Here is a 22203-nt window from a genome sequence, read left to right on the forward strand (position 1 = left end):
ACAATGAGCCTGCAGTATTTTATGCTCACAACAACAAGTCGAGTAATGCTACGAAACCGATTGAGGTTAAGTATTATGTTGTGAAACACAAGGTCCAGGATCAAACAATAAATCTCGAGCATATAAGGACAAAAGATATGCTTGCGGATCCGCTAGGATCCGCTAATGAAAGGCTTACCACCCAGCGTGTTCAAGGAACACGTAGCCGGCATGGGTTTAAGGGAAAGTCTTACCTATCCTGGATCATAAGAGGCCCAAAAGTAAAAAAAAATGTTTCAAAACAGAGAAGTGTATTGTGGCTGTCTGATTCTATCAGCAATAGAACTATGACGATGAAACATGCCCTATGGACTGATCCAAAATGAAACAAATAAAGCGAAAGTATAAAGTTAAAAGTAAAGTTGAGATCAAGGGGGAGAATGTTAGATTGATCTCTCCCGCGTGGGCCCAACGGCCCACCGGGCCCCTTTTGACCTGCGCTCTGATCGGGGGCGCCCAACCCGTTATGGTTGGTGGGCCCCTGTCGCCAGCGCTATAAAGAGAGGTGGGGGCCGGCGGCTCGCAGTACGAGGATCACCGCGTTTGCCGTACGCCCCACCGACATACCAATCCGATCTAGGGTTAGCGCTGAGCCGACGGGAAGCTCCATCACCATCACCGCTCATCCACGCCAACGCCGTCGCCACCATGTCGACCTCATCCGGTTCCTCCTCGAAGGGAGAAGGTATGTCTCCCACTCCCTCTCGACCTCTCTCAGATCTATCTACCCGCACGGATGCTACTCTAGTTGATCCACAGAAGCTAACATATGCATGGCACCAGTAGAATTGTTTTTTTTAGCTTAAGACAAAATAGTTTTACATAGTGTTATGATTTGGTTAAATTTGAATTTCAAGTCAACATATTAGTCAGTTATCGTTCTCGTCGCTTGTAGACTATGGTTTGGTCCCATAAATGGCGTAAGTATTTAGTTTTCACTTCCGCGCCTTAAGTTCCTGTAATGTTTGACAATGCATTTTTTCCTTTGAAAATGGTAGAATGAAATAAAGAACCACCTGTTTCTCCAAATAACTCTAGCTGTAAAAACTTAATACTAATTGAAGCCGCTGTATTATTTAAAGTGACAAGTATTCAGGTAGGCACACTTGGTATAGACGCATTGTTTTGTATAACAGGTGTTCGCATTTTTATGAAATTCAGTCGTTGTAGTATAGTGGTAAGTATTCCCGCCTGTCACGCGGGTGACCCTGGTTCGATCCCCGGCAACGGCGTTTGTTTTTTTTAAAGGTTGAACAACGTTGACTGTTTTTTTTTTTTGAGAATCGTTGACTGTTTTTTAGTGCTTGGCAGTTGGCACAGATATATACTTCCAATCTCCAAGGAAAGTGTCCATCAAAGATTATATCTTTCCATGGCTTTGCTGCAAGAAAGAAATGCTCGTCTATTCTTCTCTCGCACATGGTGTGTCGCACACAGATTACTTGCTTCCTTGTTTCGCCCCTTTTTCCTGACGGAGGAATCACACAAATGGCCCTCCAAGTTGCCTGCACCTACCGTTCCAGCATCATGAATCGCCTCGCTCTACCAATCATGCCAGGGATTAATCACCGCCTCTTGTTCTTCTCTGGTTTGATTGTGGTTCAAACTGGATGAAATCAGTGCCGAACGATGGATTATTACATTACAGCTAACAGTGTTTTCAATGTGGCTGATCGTCCGGTGTAGGATGTGGACTGCAGATCGTTTGGCCAAAAGGGGGAGAATGATCGCTGCGTTTTCTGCAACTTGGAAGGACAAGAGTGTTTGAGCATAATCACAGGCCCATTCAGCAAATCATCGATCAGCTTAAAAATGATGCAAGGCAGGCCTTAGCTAGCAGGAGTCGTTTCTTCTCTCGGCTTAATATATAACATGCAGTCCTCCTGCATGGTTAAAAAAAACAATATCTTTATCGACTTCTTTTTAATCTGTTGCTGCTAAAATCGATCTGGAACTGTATATCTTGGCAATCGATTTAGTTAAGGATCACAGTCATGATCGTTCACCGAGGGCTTGAGAAACGAGGGGAGGTCCTTCCATTATGGAAGTGCTACCATTGGAGTCACAGTGTCGTCCTACCGTTTGCCTCCTGCCTGTTTGCCATCTCTCCTGTTCATGATGAATGTTCTTCCTTTTTTTTTGGTTTCTCACATCGGTTGCATTGCAGTTGCAGTAGTGAACCGCAACACCTTTGACTGTACTAGGAAGTTCACCGTCCTTTTTTGTTTATCTGAACCCTCCAGGAGGTTCAGCAGCTGTTTTGCCAGGCAATGCGGTGTAGCTATTCCTAGAAAATTAGTTCCTTTTATGGCTCTCATATTTGAGTCCAGAAAGAGAGAAAAAAATGGTGTTTTCCTGCTGTGTTGAAATGTTGCAGTGGCGCTTTTGCCAGCCCAGCCGTCAGAAATAGCTAGTGTTCGAAAACAGGGTGAGAAAACTTACCAGTTAAGGGAGTGCTAGAGACGCAATTGAAGGCAGCTAAAGATGAAGAAATGTTCAGCTGGTTTGTCCATGCTTACTCCTCCATTTTGTCAAGATGAAGAAATGTTCAGCGCTCGGCCTACTAATTTGTCCATGCTTCTGTTCCGTGAGGCGTAAGCTGGTTTTGTCATAAGAACACATGTAGTGTGATAAATGAGAACCATAGTTTTCCACTTTGGCTGTTCACGTTAATAGAACAGGTGGATTTTGTCCATAACAATATATTTTCTATGCAATCAACTATAATCTGAGGAAGAAAAGAACCATTATTCCATTAACAGGTGGAATGGAAAGGCAACAAGGTCTCAAGAAATGCCGCTTGAAGCCATGACCACTTATTTCAAAACTAGTATCTAGCTTTGTCTGAAAATGGACACCAGGGGCAATTTAGTTAGTTAGAGATCTTCATCATCAATGTTCATCAAGGTGAATGAGATGCTTGTGAAAAGAGGGAAGATCTATCCATTATTGGAAGGATACCATTATTTTTTTCTGGAAAGGTCTACGGGGGCGCAAGGCCCACCTGAACCGTTTCCATTAAGCCCAATAATGCTACCATTATTGGTTGATGTCCTGCTCGATGCTTTGCCATCTGTCCTTCCTGTCCTGATGACTGTTCTTCCTTCTAGTTCCTCACATTGCCATGGCCATCTTCCTTACATTCTGGTAGGTGCAAACTTGCAGTGCGCCACACCACATTCTCTGCCCCAGAAAGCTCACCGGCTTGTTTTGTTTATATGAGTCCTCCTGGATGGATGGATGCAGGAGGTTCATCACACCGTCAACATTCTTCCAGTCAATGTGGAGTTACTACTATTCTTGGAGAACTGGTTCCGCCTTTTTATGGGTCTCATTTTTGAGTTGACAAAGAGAAAGATGGTGTAACTATTCTGCCAGACAATGTGGACTGTGGTGTAAAATTCCTGGAGAATTTGTTCCTTTTGGGGCCCATCTTTGAGTTTACATAGAAAATAATGATGTTTCTCTTGTCAGCGCAACCATCAGATCTAGCTAGTGTAAAAAATAATGCGAATAAGCTTACCTGTTAAGTCACTTCTAACTCTAAGGAAGAAATGTTCGGCACGGGGTATGTCGATTTGTCCATGATTCCGTTCCGTGAGACGGAAGCCAGTCTTAAATAGCAACAAAAAAAAGGAACGCATGTTTTATGTTGAGGAAAATAATGCGAGAAGTCGTGTCGTCGACGAAAACCATGTTCCCCACTTTTGTCGACTAAAATGAAACGGATGGATATCTCCATAAAAATATAGTAACAAAGATGTATAATGTGATATTGCAAAGAAAAGAACCATCAGCAGGTGGTATGGAAAGATAGCAGGCCGGAAGAAATGCTGCTTGAAGCAGCAGCAACCATGCACATCCATCACACCCAGAAGCTTCTATCCAGCAGTGCCTCCTCCATCATGATGATGATCATCAGAGAGCTTAGTGAGTGATCTTGTGTTCCTGCACTGCAACTTGCAGAAAGTGAGGACAGAAAAGCACAAGCACCCACCCGCACAAGTTGGCAAAAAACATTTTGTGGATGCCCAAGTGCTGCTCTCTGTTCTACTATTCTACGCACTGTTGCACAAGGATCTGCCCTTCGTATCTATGTGTGGATGCCTTCCTGAATGAGGCAAAGAACAGGGCCCAAAAAGGAGGCAGGAAAGATTTTGCAAAAGTTGATGGGAAATAAAGCAGGCAGCCAAAGCATGAGATGCCAAATGTAGTGCAAGTCTGACTCATTTCCCAGTTTCATGGTCTGGTGGAACCAGCATCATTGGCAGTAGTGAGCTAGAGAGAAATTATTACACCATCTGTATGGGACTGAATTGCACATAAGCAATGCAGAGGGCAACCATAAAAAAATTTGACCAGATGAGAATGGGAAGTAATGCTGAATGACTCACTGCAAACTCATTTCAGTCTATCTGAAGCGATATATATACAAACATGAGATGGTGCAAGCACCAACTGATGACTGGATAAGTATCTGTGAGAAAGCATGATCCATGAAGATTGAAAACTGAGAGCAAGTCCACTTGATAATGTACATGATCAGTATTGAGCACTGGCACTCAGTGTCTGAAATTACTAGAGCATCAAGTTCTTGACATCCTTTTCCTTACATTCTCTGTGAGTATCAACACCAACAATTATGGACTAGTGGCAAGCATCATCACCGGCATGCATACCTCTCTGCTATGTTCCGAAAACTCCCCATAATTAATTACTTCAATAATAATACAGGTAGTGAAGAAGAAGCTACAGCAATGCGATATTACACTAGACATCTGACCCCGTGGCCGGCGGCGCCAAGTGGTGATCTGATCGGCCGATGGCACCTAGTACAGCATACTCCGGTTCGCGGCCAGCTGATCATGCAGAGGGCCGCACTGCAGACCTTGATCTTGCAAACCCATGGCGTAATTCGGCACCCCGAGTGTCCGTCCCGGTGAGCTGAAGGGTCCGCTGTGCTGCTGCTGCTGCTTGGTGTCACCAGCCGGCAGAGAGAACTGCCCTGTTGCTGCGGAACTTGGAGCCGGTGCGCTGGACTGGTTGATCAAGGATGATGGCGGCGAGGGGGGTCGGTCGTCGGTGAGGTGCACCGTGGTAATGTCGTGGATGCTGGACCTCCTCTTGTCCTTGCCGCCCCCCGAGCTGAGCCTGATGAAGTACTTCTGCGCGTGGCTGGCGACCTGCGTCGGCGTCCTGGTTTGCACGAAGTTGCGCGAGATGTTCCTCCAATCCCCTTTGCCGTACTTCTTCAGGCCTAGCAGGAATAACCTGACCAGAGAACAATGCATGATCAGCTTCAGGGACTAGTGTTGATCATGAAATTCTTGCTAGCTATAGTGTGGATCATGACCAGGCTGGATTAATGGTAGTTATATCTAATCATACTAGATCAAGCTACATGGCTGTCTGAAATTCTAGTTAGCATTTAAGGCAACTATTAACTAGTGTTGATCATGAAATTCTAGCTAGCTATAGTGTCTCAAATTGTGGTTTTTCATGGTTGAATCATTCCAATTTCCAAAGTTTTTAAAAGGCTACTATACCCATCTGATGATGCAAAGCCTATCGAATGATTGTGAATTTCAAGAAAGGAAAATCATCTCGCTGGTGATGAGCAGAGCAATCACTCTCACAACTCACAAGTGGCTGTGATGGTTAGCAGTAGTACTCACTTGTGCTCCTCCTCGGTCCACGGCACGCCCTTCTTGCGCTCCTGCTCCGCCGTGCGGCCGCCGTGCCGCTTCCCGCCGCCGCAGCCGGCGCCGAACCGGTACCCGTGCCGGAAGTCGCCGGCCGCTCCCCCATGGCCGCCGTCCCACTGCAGGGTGAAGGCGGCCGCCGCAGCCGCGGCGCCGCCGGCGGCGTAGACTGGGAAGGGCACCATGCCGGACTCGATCTGGAGGACGTCGACCTCGAGGTCCTTGAAGTGGGTGACGACCTCGCCGACCGTCTTCCCCGTGGCGCGCGCCACCCCCTCCCAGTCCGGGGAGCCCAGGTCCAGCCAGGCCAGCGCCCGCTCGAACTTCTTGTTCTCGTCCGCCGTCCAGGCCCGCGCCGGCATGAACCACCCGCTGCCGCTGCCGCCCCGGGTGGACGCGTAGTGGTCCATCGCCGGCATCACCTCCATCCACGCGTCCCTCATCATCAGCTCGGGTCAGGGTAGCTCAGCTCGCTGCAAGAAAATCACACAGCTTTTATGGTCAGATCGTCTACCGTAACAAAAACTTGGGATTCAGATAACAGCTCAGGAATTCGTTGATACTATGATCTCTCCAGTCGATGCGAATCGGATAAGGTAGACGCGGAATTGGAGGTGAGATTTGGGTTAGAAGAAAAGGTTGAGTGCAATCTCTCTGCGAGATGAGGTAGCAAGCTTGATTGGACTCGAGAACAGTAGCACCGCACCAACCTCATAACCGTCCAAACAAAAACCATTTCATCCCCAAACACCAACCAGAACCGTGAACAGCTCCACCCAAAAACGAAATTCACGTCTCGCCGGTCACGAATTCGCCGAATTCGGCAGGAAAGAAGCGAAATTTCAGCCCCAGACAGCAGTAGCAGGGACCAAAGACACATAAGCAGAAACTTAAGACTGAAATCACGGAGCAGCTCCAAGAAATCAAAATCACTCACCTCCTGTGGCCGATCTCCTGCTAGTCGGCTGGAGAAAAAGAAGGTGATCTCCTCGGTAATTGCTCAGATGATTGTCAATTTCCGAGCAGGCGAGCTCCTCTTTGCGACTAGTCCGTCGCTAGACGCGCCGCCCCTGCCTCGTCTCCGTTTCGTATCCGCCGCCGCCGCCGCTACTCGTCGGAAGCAGAACACGCCCAGCAGCTCGCCTACGCGACGCCCAACCACTCGCTGACGCGGCGCGGACAGCGCTCCGCCTCCGCATCCACCGCTCCTCGGACAATAATCCTACACCTACGGACAGCCTCGGATCGTCTTCCTCACCTAGGAGCTCGGCTGCCTCGCCTGCTCACAATCGAGCTCGTCCGCGTCGTGCAAATGTCATTCAGACTAGTAGAATGTCAAAAACTGAGTTCGAAACTGTATATGCAGCATCCCCCATTCAGGATGTGGATCCACTGCCCAAACAACCATTCTTACTGCACATGGCCTTGCAACTCGAAGGCTGAACCAAAAAAATACTGCAGTGGACGGGACACTGATCGTCGTGTTCAACGCCTCCAGTACATCCGCCACGACGCGCCGGCATCTGGCCACACAGCGTGCCGGCCACCCGCAGCTTCGACACGCCGCTTGACGGCTACCGCCGGCTCCACCTCCTCTGACCTGGTTCGGCGCCACACCGGGACGCTGTCTGAGAGGAGCACTGCCTCCGACATGTAACACCGACATCTAGTCGTCCGGCGAGCCCGAACACCCGCAGCTTCTACGACGCGCTCGGCGGCTACAGCCGGCTCCACCTCTTCTGCCTAGCCCCGGCGGTTCACGGGGGTGAAGTGGAGGACGTTGGAGAGCTCCACGCCTCGCTGACGGAGCACGTCGTCCTGGGAAACAAACAAATACCGTGCGGCACGGCACAAGGCGCGGCCGTCGGCCAGCACTGTGCCGGAGTGGCGGCCGGAGAGGGCTGCCGGAAAGGGGATTTTTTGCATGGGCTAGAGGTTGGTGGAGGTGACCGAGCGCGAAAGGGCGTCGAAGCAGTATGCCGGCGGGGAGGGGTGGCGGTGGGAGGGGAGAGAGGGCGCAGGCGGCAGGGCAGCGACGCAGGAAGGGCACATGGCGGTGGCGGCTCCATGGCGGTGGCAGCTCCATGGCGCAACGCCGTAATGGATGAAGACTGAAGTCAAGGAGAGGAGAGATACCATCTGACGCGAAATTACCTAACTACCCTTCCATTAAATTAATATAAATCAATAATTCCAGTACTTTTCTGTACTTTCTAGTACTTATTTTCTAGTACTTTCTGGTACTACTATTTTTTCCACCGTCAGATTATGTGGCTTGAACGGCTTCTAAATTCCCCAACCATAGTAAAAGTTGTATACTGTCTAATGTGAAGCAAAACTTCAAGGGATGCAAAAGTACTTCCTGTGATATAATAATACATCCCGTATGCACAATATGATCATGAAAATACATCATGTTGAATAAAAAAAATCAGGAAAGAAGCCTATTGTTTAATCTGACCAAAACTTCAAGAAATATACATCATATGATACAATAAGGACATAACAATACTACATCCATATGCACATGTTCACTTACTGTTGAAGCAAAAAATCAGATGATCCCTTGCTGTTACGGCTGGGAATAATTTCAAAACCAGAACCAATCCAACCCAAATTTTACAAACACGTGTGTAGCAACCGATCCAAACCAAACTAAAAGCTGCATACTAGGATCCAGACCAAACCAAACTACAACAATTTTCCACCCAAACCCATCCAAACTAGTTCCCAGCTTACGGGTTCAATCCACATTCTCAAACCCATCTGCATGTGTGGTCTACATCAGACAACTACCATGCTAAGCTGCCGATGGTTGAGGACAAAATCTACAAGAAAATACAGTGCTAATTACTGTCTAGTCATATCACCATCAGACTTCCTCACTAAAGAATCTTGCAATCTGCAGTATCACTGGTACTTACAACCAGTGCCATCCTTGCATCAGTAGCTCACACAAAAGATAGCTTGAAGAATAAAGAAAACCAATGATGAAATAAAGAGTGCAAGACTGTGAAGATCAAGTATTGGCTGCGGGATAGTTACCATGCCAATAAGAGGCAGCTGAGCAACGTCATGTTGTATGGCACGCCAGAGAAGTCCCCCGTCGATTTCCTCTCGACGATCCTCGAGAAGGTGACCCTGCAACGCATCACATCCCACAGAATTTCTCACCAGTCAAAATAAACAACAGAGAAGGGCAGGAAAATGCGGTAGAGCTTCATAGAGGATGGAATTGGAAGCTTCAAAAATAATAATGATAATGGAGTGCAGAATCAGTTAGCTAGTCTCCAGAAGATACATGCACTCAGATTCAAACGTATAACAGTGGGAGATGTTGCACTTTGCATATAGGAGAAAAATACATCCTAGGGATAATATTGATAACAAAAAGGCATGTGCTTTAGGTGCAATAAATACATACTGTGGAAAAATGCAACTAGTATTCTTTAAGAGAGTAGCATGTATTTTAGGAGCAATTTTTACATCCTATGATAAGATAAATACAACCCACAAAACTAGTATTCTCTAAGTCTAACACATTGCATGTATTTATATGCAAATTTTACATCCTGTGAGAAACAGGACCTACAAACTTGTCTCTTTTTTTTTTTTGAGGAAAACCTACAAACTAGTGTTACTAACACATGGCATGTATTCTAAATTCGGTATTTACATCATGTGAGAAACCTAACCTACAAGTAGTATTCTCTAAATTTTATGCATGTATTTTATATGCAATTTTTACATATATGAAAAAATACACCCAAAGCGCAAAATTCAGAGAACCCCTCGTATATCCACACAAATAATTTAAATCATACACATTGTTTTTGGCGTCAAATGTATGTAATTATTGAAAAAAACTACATGGATAACTACCTAAATGAACCTACTCTCAAATCGCCTTCAATGACTGCTCTGAGGTCCGCCGCCCATCTCGCCGGTGTCGAACCGCGAGGCCGCACCACCGAATAAATCCTCTCAACACAACCACCCAGCTCGGATGCGTCAATCCCCAGTCTGCGCCATTGACGCCCCTCCTCAGCTGCTCACTGCCGTTGACACTAATTGTATTAGAGACTTTAAGTTCACAAGGTACACAAAATGATCACCCGATGTGTTAAAATAAAAACAACAGATATACTAGACATACGTAGTAAGCAGTCAAGCAGGCAACAGTACATCAGCAGCAAACAGCTACGCACATGTAGTACTCTGTAGCATAGTTGCAGTAGCACATCACGCCAGCAACAAACAACAACAACAGGCACAAAGCAGTGAAGTGGTAGCAAAGGCCACGCACGAGCAGGACTATAACACTAGCAGCAGGTGGAGAGATAGAGCGGAGAGAAAGCGGGAGAAGCTGGAGCTCACCTAGCCAAACAACCGAGACAGGGAGGAGCGGACCGAAGCCTCCTCCGAGTCTGCACGGTCTCGACGTCGGAGCGTCGGCCCGGTCTTGACGTCACCATCCTTCTTCTCCATCCCCCGTCCTCCGACGCCTTATCCTCCTCGCCCCTCCTCCACTGTCGTTGTTCCCAAAGGCGGGCTCGAAGTCGTCCCTTAGGAGGGACACCACCGGGAGTATTACGAATGGGACGGTGGCGGCGAGCACGAACTGGAGGTTGGCAACGTCGGCGGTGACGAGGTAGGCGCGGAAGAAGGCGAAGAGGATCACCCTCACGGTGTAGTGGAATCGGAAGGCGGGGACGGCGCAGATGTCAGCGGCCTCGGCGCGGGGGGCGGCGAGAAGGTAGAGAGAGGTGCTCGAAGCAGGCCAGAGCGCGGCGAATCCGCGTCGGGGCCGTCGGCGGCCATCCCTCCCGATGGCCGGCGAGATCCGCTTCTCCTCTTTCTCTTGTGTGTGAGAGACGAGAGGATAAGGGGACTGAGAAGAAAGGGGAATCGGGAATTTAGGATGTGTTCAATCGGGGTTCTAAAGCATGAAGTCGCGTGGTCCTGGTTGTCCCGCCCACAGCAACCACACGATCAACATCGGACGCGCGAAAGAGGTGAGCACTTTGTAAAGCCAGAAAGTGCCCAGGCACGAATTAGATTTCCCGAAAAAATAAACTGATGTCAAAAAATTAGCAACTATCTAAAAAAATCTAACACAAAAATTTGGTGGTAATTCAAACATACTGTACCATAATCCGGCAGAACCCTAACCGGCCATAGTTCGCTACCGCCGCCACATCTCCAACCCAAGGCGCCGGCCGGCACAAGCGCCGCCGCCAAACCACCGCGCGTCGGCTCCACCCCACCCGGCCCGGCCCAGGGCGCCGGCAGCCGCGCGCAAGCCCGCAAGCGCAAGGCACAGCGCCGCCGCCGCCGCCGCACCCCCCACGCCGGCAACCGCCTGTTCGCCGCCCCGACCCCTCGCCATGGAGAAGGTAACCCCGCGTTCCCGAGTCGACGGACCCCCGTGATCATCCGATTTCTCTCTCTGACTCGTGCTGCTGATGCGAGCAGCAGCTTGACGACAAGGAGCTGGAGCTGGAACGGGAGCGGAAGCAGAAGAAAGAGCAGAAGGTATGCCTGCGTGTGGCCTGCTTTTGCGAATTCCATTCATTCTCGTGCTGGTGCCGGCCAATGTTCACAACTTAGCCATCTGTAGTGGTTTTAGCCGTTCCTGGGAGCTAGTTCAATCCCAGGATGAAATTATTTGCTGTGTTAACTGCTAGTCAATGTTCAAAACGTAGCCATCTGTGGTGGTTTTTGCCGTTGCTGGAGCTAGTTCAATCCTAGTTCCCAGGATGGAATTATTTGCTGCGTACGTATCGCTCATGGTTCTGGGTGTTCTACCTCCTGCAGGCAAGAGAGAAGGAGGAGAAGAAACTCAAGGCAAAGCAAAAGGAGGCGGCTAGGCTCCAGGTTGCGTGCGACTTCGCCACCAAATCAATTTGGCACTGAAATGCTTGGTTGCGATGGTTTCGCGCTGATGATTTCGGTTCGTCTCTCTGCAGGCTCAGGCTGCTTCGGATGGACCTAAGAAGAGCGAGAAGAAGCAAAAGAAGAAAGCTGCGGAGGATGAGAATCCCGAGGATTTCGTTGACCCTGAGACCCCAAGCGGGGAGAAGAAGTCGCTTGCGCCTCAAATGGCCAAGCAATATAGCCCAAGTGCAGTTGAGAAATCGTAAGCTGCTGGTTCGCTCCTCTCCAACTTAGGATTCGTAGCATCTTGGCTGGACTCTGTACCTTGTTTTTCATAATGTAGGTGGTATGCCTGGTGGGAATCAGCAGGATATTTCGGGGCAGACCCTGCAAGCTCAAAACCACCCTTTGTTATAGTAAGTCCCTAGCATCTCGTAATGTTCAAGCAGGATGCTAACCTGAGCTAGCAAACTGTGTCTTACGGAGTCACTAGCGTCTCTACCAAAAAAATATAGCAGAAATTTGGGTTTCTTGCCAGCAGAAGTTCTAAGTTATTTCATTTCAGGTTCTACCACCTCCGAATGTGACTGGAGCGCTTCACATAGGCCATGCACTTACAGTGGCTATAGAGGTATTCATGGTCATGCTTTCAGATATGAGAGACCTATATGCCATTTTAACACTGCCCATTCAGGACACAATGATTTTAATCTCCTTGCACATCTTAATAATGTAGGATGCTATGATACGCTGGCGGAGAATGTCAGGCTATAATGCTCTGTGGGTCCCAGGAGTGGACCATGCTGGCATTGCTACACAGGTCTGTATTTTAGCCTTCGTTCACTATCAGCCGAATTTCATCCTTTGGAGGACATATTGATAGTACAATTGAGTTCCTTATAACTTCTTTGGTGGCACTTGCTGTCATTCAATTTATGAAACATACGTCCGTCCACACACCATGCTCACAGTGTTAGTTGTTGATGTGCCACCACTAAACTAAAGCTTTCAACAGTGGATTTAGGTCCTGTTAGTGTATGTTATGCTTGCAATCTGAGCAAATAATTTCACCCTAATATTTGCAACACCTTTAACACCTACTATATGTTTCATCCCGTGTTACTGCCTTACTTTAGTGGAAGACCAATTTTGCATGCATCAAAATAGAAGAAACGGACACATGGATATTTTAGTTTCTGTAAAGATCTTGGCAGAATAGTTTACCTTGTCTTTATCAGACTTTTTCCTTTTAGCAAAATAAATTAAATCGTATGTGATGTTGAACAAATGTAATTATTTTGTATTGATTCCAACTTGCATTATCCTCTCAACTAAGAGCACTGTAGACTCTGTACCTCTGTTTTGTTTTTTTACACTTCACATGTGTTTGGAGTAATGAATTTGATTTAACAATCTGTTATCTTAAGCCAGGTTGTAGTAGAAAAGAAGCTAATGCGTGAAAAGGAGCTGACAAGGCATGACTTAGGCCGTGACAAATTCATATCTGAAGTAAGCACTTTTTCCCTTAAGACATGGTTATTTTTGTTGTTGTCCTGTCTTGTTTGTGCTTTCGTTCATAAATCATTGAAGTGTTTAACTATCACCTTTGTATTATGAAATGCTAATAATGGCAATGGGTGCAACATCCGATGTAGTTATGAAAATCGATATTCTTTACCGGGAAAAAATGAAAATCGATAGTGAGTACCGGTTCAACCAGTGATGATGTGAGAATCATAGTGATCTTAATTTGATTCCAATTGGATGTATTCTTTCTTGTTTATTTAATTTGCTGTTACCAACTTCTGAACAGGTTCTGAAATGGAAAGATCAGTATGGCGGTACCATATTGGGTCAATTACGTAGGCTTGGGGCCTCGCTTGATTGGTCCCGTGAGGTATAGTCCTATGTTTTGTACTTAAGCAAATGTACATGAGTAGCACATTGTCTATACTCTTTTGTTTGTTACTCAGAAATTACAACTTGATCTTAACCTGTGCGTCAGTGTTTCACAATGGATGAGCAAAGATCAAAAGCTGTAACTGAGGCTTTTGTCAGGTTGCACAAAGATGGCCTAATTTATAGGTTAGTTTCCTCTCCTCTCTGTTGCGGTAAATGTTAGTGTTTTTTTACTATCATCTCCATGTCATTCAATAGCCAACCATGGTTTTTTAACCTCTTATATATGATTTGGTCCTTTGCAGAGACTATCGCCTTGTGAATTGGGATTGCACACTTCGAACAGCAATATCTGACATAGAGGTTGCTGAAGCTTATTGTATTTTTGTCTATAAAATATCAGATTGATATCACACACTCGACTAAGATTGACCTCTTAATTTAAAAATGCTATTTTCTCAGGTTGACCATTTAGAGCTTAAAGACGAAACCATGCTGAAGGTCCCTGGTTATGCCACTCCTGTACAGTTTGGTGTGTTGATATCTTTTGCCTATCCTCTTGAAGAAGGACTTGGTGAGATTATTGTTGCAACAACAAGAATTGAAACAATGCTTGGTGATACCGCAATTGCTGTTCATCCTGAGGATAAAAGGTATAAGCATCTGCATGGAAAGCATGCAATTCACCCCTTCAATGGCCGGAAACTCAAAATAATCTGCGATGCTGTGTTAGTGGATCCCACTTTCGGTACTGGGGCTGTCAAGGTAGGTTATAATCCCAAGGACTGACTTAATTATCTACTCCCTCCGTCGAAAAATAACTTGCTCAACTTCTCAACTTTGTCTAGACACGGAAGTATATAAACGCATTTTAGTTGAGCAAGTTATTTTGGGTTGGAGGGAGAATATCTTTTTTCCTAGTTGGACTCGTGCATATGTTACCCTCTTAGCCTTTATTCTTGCGTGCATCGTATGCAGATTACACCTGCCCATGATCCAAATGACTTTGAGGTTGGAAAACGACACAACCTGGAGTTCATCAATATCTTCACAGACGATGGAAACATAAACAGCAATGGAGGTGCACAATTTGAAGGAATGCCAAGATTTTCTGCTCGGGTTGCTGTTATTGATGCACTGAAGGAAAAGGTATTACCATTTACCAGTTTCATTTAGTTAGTGTTTCGTAAAGTTTATGATCTATAACCTCTGTTCCAAACCTATATCTTCTTATATAAAGTAAAAGTTCTAAAACCCTACTAAGAGTAATTTATGGTAGTCTATCTGCACAGGCAGCTCCCTTTTTATGCTTCATCACTTTCTTTCCATAGGCGGTTCTCATAAGTGGGTGCAGTTGTTCATCTTTTTTCCTTGGGGCATAGTGCAATATAAGTTTGCTCTGTTTGGCTGTGTGGTTGACTTGAAAAGAAGTGTTGACACACTTGTCTAGGATAATATTAGTAACAACAACATTTGAATGGGGATATGTCAAATAGACAAATACACATTGACTGTTGTAGCAAATGAGAAGTTGAGAACTACTCCTAGTGGAACTGGGAACAGGATGGGTAGCATACCTATTATGACTGTTAGATGGTGGACTACTACTAGTTGAGAAAACTACGTAACTTGCATTGATCTCCTCAACTATGAGTCCATGTGTGCTATTCAAAAGTGATGATAGTTAGTTATACTGTACTCACAGTAATATTTCTTATGAACTGTGCAATAAGCATTGTACATAGCTTTGTGGTGAGACCACATCATCGCTTATTCTCAGCCATTTGATTCTAATCATCTGACGGTCCGCATTTGCTGTTTCCATCGTCACATCCTCAGTCGGGCCCTATAATCATACAAAGTCTGGTCCATGTCTACCAAAATGTTTGTAGTTTAGAACGGAGCTAGTATAGTATTTAAAGAATGGTTATTGGATCTTTGTGCTGGACTGCTGGTTTAGTATTTTTTTTTTATGTCATGTCAATATGTCATACAAAACTTCATTGGAATCCCAAGGTCACTACATTTAAATATCGTGAACTTTGTAGCGTAATATTCACAATTCTATTTTGCCAACACTTGCTACAAAGAACAGCTCATGTAAGCTATATTGATTCTTGAATAAACACATCTACTTTTGACATGATTTTCCTTAACTGTTTTGGTTAATTTAGTCCATAACCTCAGTACTAGAGATTGTACAGCATTCCTTTTTCTGAGAAGTATGTCTTTTGGTACTTTATTAATGTAAATGTTGCTTGAAGACTTGTTCAGTTATGCCATTTTGATTGCATATCCATAATAATTGTTCTCATTTCGTAGAAATATAATTTGCATACCTGTGGAAACCAGTGATCAACTATTATCTTTGATATTTTATCACTTTAGACTTTATCTTTCTTGCCTTTCCTTATTTTATTTCATTTCAATTTGGATTTACCTGAGTAGTTCTGAGTTCTGGAATAACAATTTTTTGTTCTGCTAATTAAGGGCTTGTACAAGGAAACGAAGAAGAATGAAATGAGTTTGGGCCATTGTTCAAGAAGTAATGATATAGTGGAACCTATGCTAAAACCCCAATGGTTTGTCAATTGCCATACGATGGCAAAGTCAGGTCTTGATGCTGTAAGGTCTGGAAAAATTGAGATAATTCCGCAACAATATGAACAAGACTGGTACAGGTATATTTTGTCTTCTTTTACCTAGTTCAGGAACGTGCCACCTCTTGCAGATTTCCTAACAAAGTAATAAAATGTGAAGAAACATGATCTGTCCACCATTGTCCTTGCAGATGGCTTGAAAATATACGTGATTGGTGTGTTTCAAGGCAACTCTGGTGGGGACATCGTGTACCTGCGTGGTATGTGACACTAGAGGATGATCAATTGAATGATCTGGGATCTGACAATGACCGTTGGATCGTCGCACGAAATGAGTGTGATGCGATCCTCGAGGCACAGAAAAAGTATCCAGGAAAGAAATTCCAGTTAAATCAAGACCCTGATGTTCTGGATACGTGGTTTTCATCTGGTCTTTTCCCATTGACAGTCCTTGGTTGGCCAGATGATACTGCTGATCTTCGTGCTTTCTACCCTGGTTCAGTACTTGAAACTGGACTTGATATTCTCTTCTTCTGGGTGGCACGGATGGTTATGATGGGCATGCAACTTGGTGGCGATGTGCCATTTCAGAAGGTAATCTCACAAATGCTATTTCTGCCAATTAAACTGTACTGTTTTACACAATTGTTGTGATCTAATATACGTATCTGATTCATGCTGTATACTCTTTAGCTGATAGCTATCTCTGCCTTATATGCTCCCTTGAGGCCTCAACATGCTGAAACTGTGCTTTAGTGTAACTGTACAACTATGTTAAAATCTCATATGTCCAAAATTGAAGCAACCTACTCCCGCCGCCCCACGAAAGTTGTCTGAAATTTGTCTAGATTCGGATGTACGTAGACACTAAATAGCATCTAGATACATCTAAATTTTGAAAAACCCTAGACAAGTTCCATGGAACGGAGGGACTACATTTAATATTTGCAGTTACTTCATAGGCATCATTTTCTGACAAAATTATGTAACATATATTTTCTAGATATTTTGTCGAATGGATTGATGAACCACCCCATTTTGCATTATTTGCTGCTCTACCATTTGTCTCTACTGGCTATTCTAGTTTAATTCTGATCGAACTCTGTAGCTTATAAAAAGTTGAACATATGGGGTACCTTTGTTCTTGGCAATATGAGTACGAGTGTGATTGCGTAATAATATAGTGCACTATAAGGTCCCCAGATACTTGTTGAATGGACCAAGAAACTTCCTGAATGAGCTCTGTGTAGCTAGTTAATTTTCAACTAAGTTACTCGCAGTTTGTCATCATCTTCCTTTGGCGGAGGGTACCATATGCTTGATTAAGACTACCATGTTGTATTAAATGCATAAACTCGTCAACTTTACCTTTTATTTCTGAAACTACTTATTAACCAGCCTAATTAAGCTTCAGTTCAGTTTTAAACTACCCTAGAATACATGGGAAATTGTAGTTGAATATATGCTTTAGTTGGCTTGCGTCCTTGGTCATGATTGCACCCTCTTTCGCAGGTCTATTTGCATCCTATGATCCGCGATGCACATGGCCGCAAAATGTCCAAGTCACTTGGTAACGTCGTTGACCCCTCGAGGTGATAAATGGTGCGACACTTGAAGAGCTCCTCAAACGTTTGGAAGAAGGCAACCTGGATCCAAATGAACTAATCATTGCAAGAGAAGGGAAGAAGAAAGATTTTCCTGATGGCATTGCTGAATGTGGCACTGATGCGCTACGTTTCGCACTGATTTCTTACACTTCCCAGGTTATAGTCAAACCCATTTGAGTTTCTGTTGTGTAAGCTTCTGGTTCATCTTTTTATAGAATCTCTTTTGTTTTGCAGTCTGACAAGATAAATCTGGATATCAAGAGGGTTGTTGGATATCGGCAATGGTGCAATAAATTGTGGAATGCTATTCGATTTGCAATGGGCAAGCTTGGTGATCATTACACTCCACCGGCTACTATTGTTGTGTCTCCAATGCCTCCAATCTGCAAATGGATACTCTCAGTACTTAATAAGGCTATTGGCAAGACTGTAACCTCATTAGAAGCATACAAGTTTGCTGATGCAACGTCTGCTATATACTCATGGTGGCAGTACCAGCTATGTGATGTATTTATAGAAGCTGTGAAACCGTACTTCTTCAATGACTCTCAAGAGTTCGATTCAGCAAGAGCTGCTTGTAGAGATGCCCTATGGGTTTGCCTCGACACTGGTTTGCGCCTGCTCCACCCATTCATGCCTTATGTAACAGAAGAACTCTGGCAGCGTCTTCCTCAGCCCAAAGAATCTTGCAGGAAAAATTCCATTATGATAACAGAATATCCATCTGTAGTTACGGTAATTTTTCATGCCTTACTGTAAGTACAGACGGCGTCACATTTGAATACCTATTTACCAGTGGAAAACTATTGTTGTTTCTGACAGGAATGGGCAGATGATAAACTTGAAAGTGAAATTGATGTTGTCTTGGATACTGTGAACAAACTTAGATCTCTGAAGCCACCAACAGATACAAATGAAAGGTGTGTATATATGGTTGTCTAACTGGGATTTATATTTATTCTATACTATGCATGATATATGCCAGTGCTTGCAAAAAACATTGTCTTATTGCTTATTTTCTCATGAGCAGGCGACCTGCTTTTGCACTTTGTCGAGGACAAGATATTGCTGCCACTGTTCAATGCTATCAATCTCTAGCCGTGTCTCTTTCTTCTGTATCATCGCTCAAGGTCTTTACCTTACATTTCCTAATTTAGTCGTGTTGTTTCTGTTTTATTAGTGAAATGTCTGGGCATTCTTTTCTTACAACCTGCAACCAGTTTCTCCTTTATGGATTTAAATTTATGCTGAAATATTATCTCAAATAACTTGATTATTGCCAGATAATCAGTTCACCTAGTTTGACTTCAGCCTTTTCATGGGTTGGACCAAAAGTACTGATCTGATGTTGGAAAATTTTCAGATTCTGACAGAGAGTGATGAAACTCCACCAGACTGTTCAACTGCTGTTGTGAACAAGGATCTGACTGTATACCTTCAGCTTCAAGGGGCTCTGAATGCAGAAGTGGAGCTTGAAAAACTAAGGAAAAAGAGAGATGAAATTCAAAAGTAAAGCCTTCATACCTTATGTCTGACCGTTTTCGACAATAAATATTCAGTGCTAAGGTGGTAATAACTTTGTTTCTTATCCATGCACGCAGGCTGCAGCATGCCCTTTCCCAGAAGATGGACGCATCCGGTTACAGAGAGAAGGCTCCACCGAATGTCCAAGAGGAGGACATGAGAAAACTCACTGCTTTCCTTGAGCAACTGCAGGTCATTGGTGAAGCTGAGAAGAAACTAGATTTGTGAAACTGGCAATGTTTGAAGCCGGCTGTCTGTTTCTATTAATTTTGAACTGACCTTTTTTTTTTGGTTTGAGTTTGCTTCCACGCAAATTTGTGGATGGTGGAGCTGTGCTCGCATTTATAGAAGTTTAAATGGAACAATGAAACTCCAGTCTGTAACAATTGTCGTGCGGGTTTGATACCACACTTCTTCAATGACACTTTGTGATCATCAATTTTATCACCAAAATATAAGATATATGCCATATATACCGCTGGATTCATATTCAGAAGAAGTATCCAATGTCATAATTTTTGGGGTATATATATAATTTATATTTTGGTGATCAAACTAATGGGCGAAGTTTTATAAACTAACTGCATGCACTGTAAACTATACCTGAGGGAGTATGTTAAACAATTGTGTATCTCAAATATTTCGTATTAATAGTGTAATAATTGTAATGGGTGGTGCGGGTGGCACTCATGTGTTCATGACTCCCAAAGCCTAGATGTTGTGTGCATTGGCCATCGGGGCATACTCCATCCATTTCGGCAGCACATCATAAGATGCAAGTGCGAGTTAAACTATCCCTGAGGGAGTATGTTGAACAATACCTGAGGGAGTATGTTAAACAATTTTGTATGACAAATATTGCATATTAATAGTGTAATAATTGTAATTGACGGCGCAAGGTGGCGCTCATGTGGTCATGACTTCCCAAGCCTAGCTGTTGTGTGCTTTGGCCATCGGGGCATAGTCCTCTCCTCTGCCATTTCGGCAGCACATCAGCAAGATGCAAGTGTGCCATCTGTAGGGTACACTCTACCTTATTTAGATAGAGGAAAATGAAATAACTTTTTCAATGATATTATCAATTTGGAAAATCTAGTTCATTAAAAAAAAAGGATAGAGGGTACCGAAAGATGACCCACTTGTGTCTCTAGTGCAACGAGTCGACTCACAACAATCCTATCTATTAAGAACAAAATTAGACCAAATGGCAAATAGGAAAAGGAAACTTCTCAAGGTCGAAACAGGGAATCACAATTCTTGATGTTTCCACCTGATGATTGCCTATATCCCTTGTTAGTGAGATATTCCTCACAGCCAGATACGAAGTCAAATTATATATTTTAAATATATAAAATTTAATCAAATTGAGTCGTTGTAGTATAGTGGTAAGTATTCCCGCCTGTCACGCGGGTGACCCGGGTTCGATCCCCGGCAACGGCGCCCAATTTTTGCTGCTGAACAAACTGGCCGTGGCCTTCATTTTTTCGCTTAATAACACGGGTTTTCTTCAAACATCTCACCGATGATAAAAATATATATGGGAAACATCTCACCGACGGCACGGATAGCGGACTACCAAATATTTGTATTAATTTGTTTTGAATATATAAAAATATATATGGGAAAGACACTATCTGATCTAAATTTGATCTGTTTCCACCCCTAATGATACACCTTTTAGGTTATATTCTAGAAAAAAAAGTCTACAGACAACTTATTCAGTTCCAGATTGTGAAGCATCAACAGGAAAAGGGAACATATCAAAAAGCCAACATGACTGGGGTTAACATGACCCACGAGTACAAACCAATAACAGTCACACACATAAACAAGTTCGTATTACACAAAAACTTGTACAAGCTAATAAATACTTATTCACCTTCATTCATTGATATACTTCAATAGTAGACACCAGCATCAGGCCAGCTTTATTTTATTTAGCACACAACCTTAACTTGCAGTTGCCTTACTGGTTATCCTTCCCCAAGTAACAACAGCAAGTACGTACATATTGTCATATAGCTTGTCAAAGAGATGGAAATAAGCAATCCTCCATCCTCTTTTGAACAGTAGAGCACAGAAAACAACCCAGAGTCCCGCCGCAAAGCCAGCCGTTAGCCCAAAGTAGAAGAACAAGACTGAATCATAATCATTTTCAATTCTCTTCTGATTATCATGATGTGGTGCATTGTTGCCTGGGCAATTCTTTTCAAGAGGAGGCCCGCATAGACCAAGATTTCCGCTGTACATGGACGGATTCTCGTTGTAGAGGGTGTCAAGTTGACGTCCTATCGGAATCCCGCCCGCAAGATTGTCATGTGACAAGTCCAATGAGCTAGATACGTCAAATCTGACAAGCTTGATGGAATTTCACCTGAAAGGTTGTTCCTTGATAAGTCGAGTGATTCCAGTGATTTCATATCTCCGATCTTCATATAGGAATATTTCCGCTGAGGTGATTCCATGATAAATTTAAATTCAGCAGTCCTTTAAGAGAAGTTATCTCATCTGGAATTCCACCAGTTAGGTGGTTGAGTGACAAGTCAATGCCAACCATCTCGTTAACTGCAGCTGCACCATACCTAAGCTCTTGTTGCTTCATCACCAGTGACAAAACATTCCTGTTCCTACCCTCTTGAATATACCATTCCGGTCCAAGTCTGCCTGGATGTTCTAGGGTCATTGCTATTAATTTTGACAAGGAAGACGGAATTGATCCTGATATATTGTTGCTTGCTAAACTGAAGTGGTGAAGTAGTATAAGATTAGTGACGCTGATTGGAATATCCCCATAAAACATGTTATGGTTTAGCTGCAGAAATTGCAAGTTCACCAAATCTCCAATCCATGCGGGTAACGTTCCATAGAACTTGTTCACCGCACTTGTCCGACCGTTTTCGACAGTAAATATTCAGCACTAAGGTGGCAGCGCATTGGTAATAACTTTGTTTCTTA

At 44.1% G+C, this 22203-nt stretch overlaps 1 protein-coding gene, 1 long non-coding RNA gene, 1 other non-coding gene and 1 pseudogene across 4 annotated transcripts; 2 read left to right on the plus strand and 2 right to left on the minus strand.

The window, feature by feature from the left end:
• Positions 1 to 4517: 4517 nt before the first annotated feature.
• LOC124659986 (transcription factor DIVARICATA-like) lies at positions 4518 to 6782 on the minus strand. The gene is made up of 3 exons (XM_047197790.1): positions 6679 to 6782; positions 5715 to 6214; positions 4518 to 5310 (listed from the first exon to the last, which is right to left on the minus strand). Exons 2-3 carry the CDS (start codon positions 6185 to 6187, stop codon positions 4869 to 4871), a joined length of 915 nt encoding a protein of 304 aa, XP_047053746.1. The 5' UTR covers positions 6188 to 6214; positions 6679 to 6782; the 3' UTR covers positions 4518 to 4868.
• Positions 6783 to 8353: 1571 nt separating this feature from the next.
• On the minus strand, positions 8354 to 10623 carry LOC124659990. 2 transcript variants are annotated; one of them, XR_006989776.1, is made up of 4 exons: positions 10119 to 10623; positions 9638 to 9796; positions 8787 to 8882; positions 8354 to 8569 (listed from the first exon to the last, which is right to left on the minus strand). It is a non-coding gene; the product is annotated as an uncharacterized LOC124659990 (long non-coding RNA). The 2 variants fall into 2 exon arrangements; XR_006989775.1 differs by having other exon boundaries at positions 8354 to 8707.
• Positions 10624 to 11124: 501 nt separating this feature from the next.
• On the plus strand, positions 11125 to 19491 carry LOC124659987 (annotated as a pseudogene).
• Positions 19492 to 20616: 1125 nt separating this feature from the next.
• On the plus strand, positions 20617 to 20688 carry TRNAD-GUC. Its single transcript has one exon. It is a non-coding gene; the product is annotated as a tRNA-Asp (tRNA).
• Positions 20689 to 22203: the final 1515 nt, after the last annotated feature.

The sequence above is a fragment of the Lolium rigidum genome, chromosome 6 (assembly GCF_022539505.1).
Source record: "Lolium rigidum isolate FL_2022 chromosome 6, APGP_CSIRO_Lrig_0.1, whole genome shotgun sequence".
Lineage (NCBI taxonomy): Eukaryota > Viridiplantae > Streptophyta > Magnoliopsida > Poales > Poaceae > Lolium > Lolium rigidum.

Bases quoted from the DNA above. Each gene is read 5' to 3' on its own strand.
- LOC124659986 (XM_047197790.1), bottom strand. From the start codon at position 6,187: ATGATGAGGGACGCGTGGATGGAGGTGATGCCGGCGATGGACCACTAC. The intron at 5,311-5,714 runs GTGAGTACTACT...TTCTCTGGTCAG, and splicing joins TGGACCGAGGAGGAGCACAA to GTTATTCCTGCTAGGCCTGA.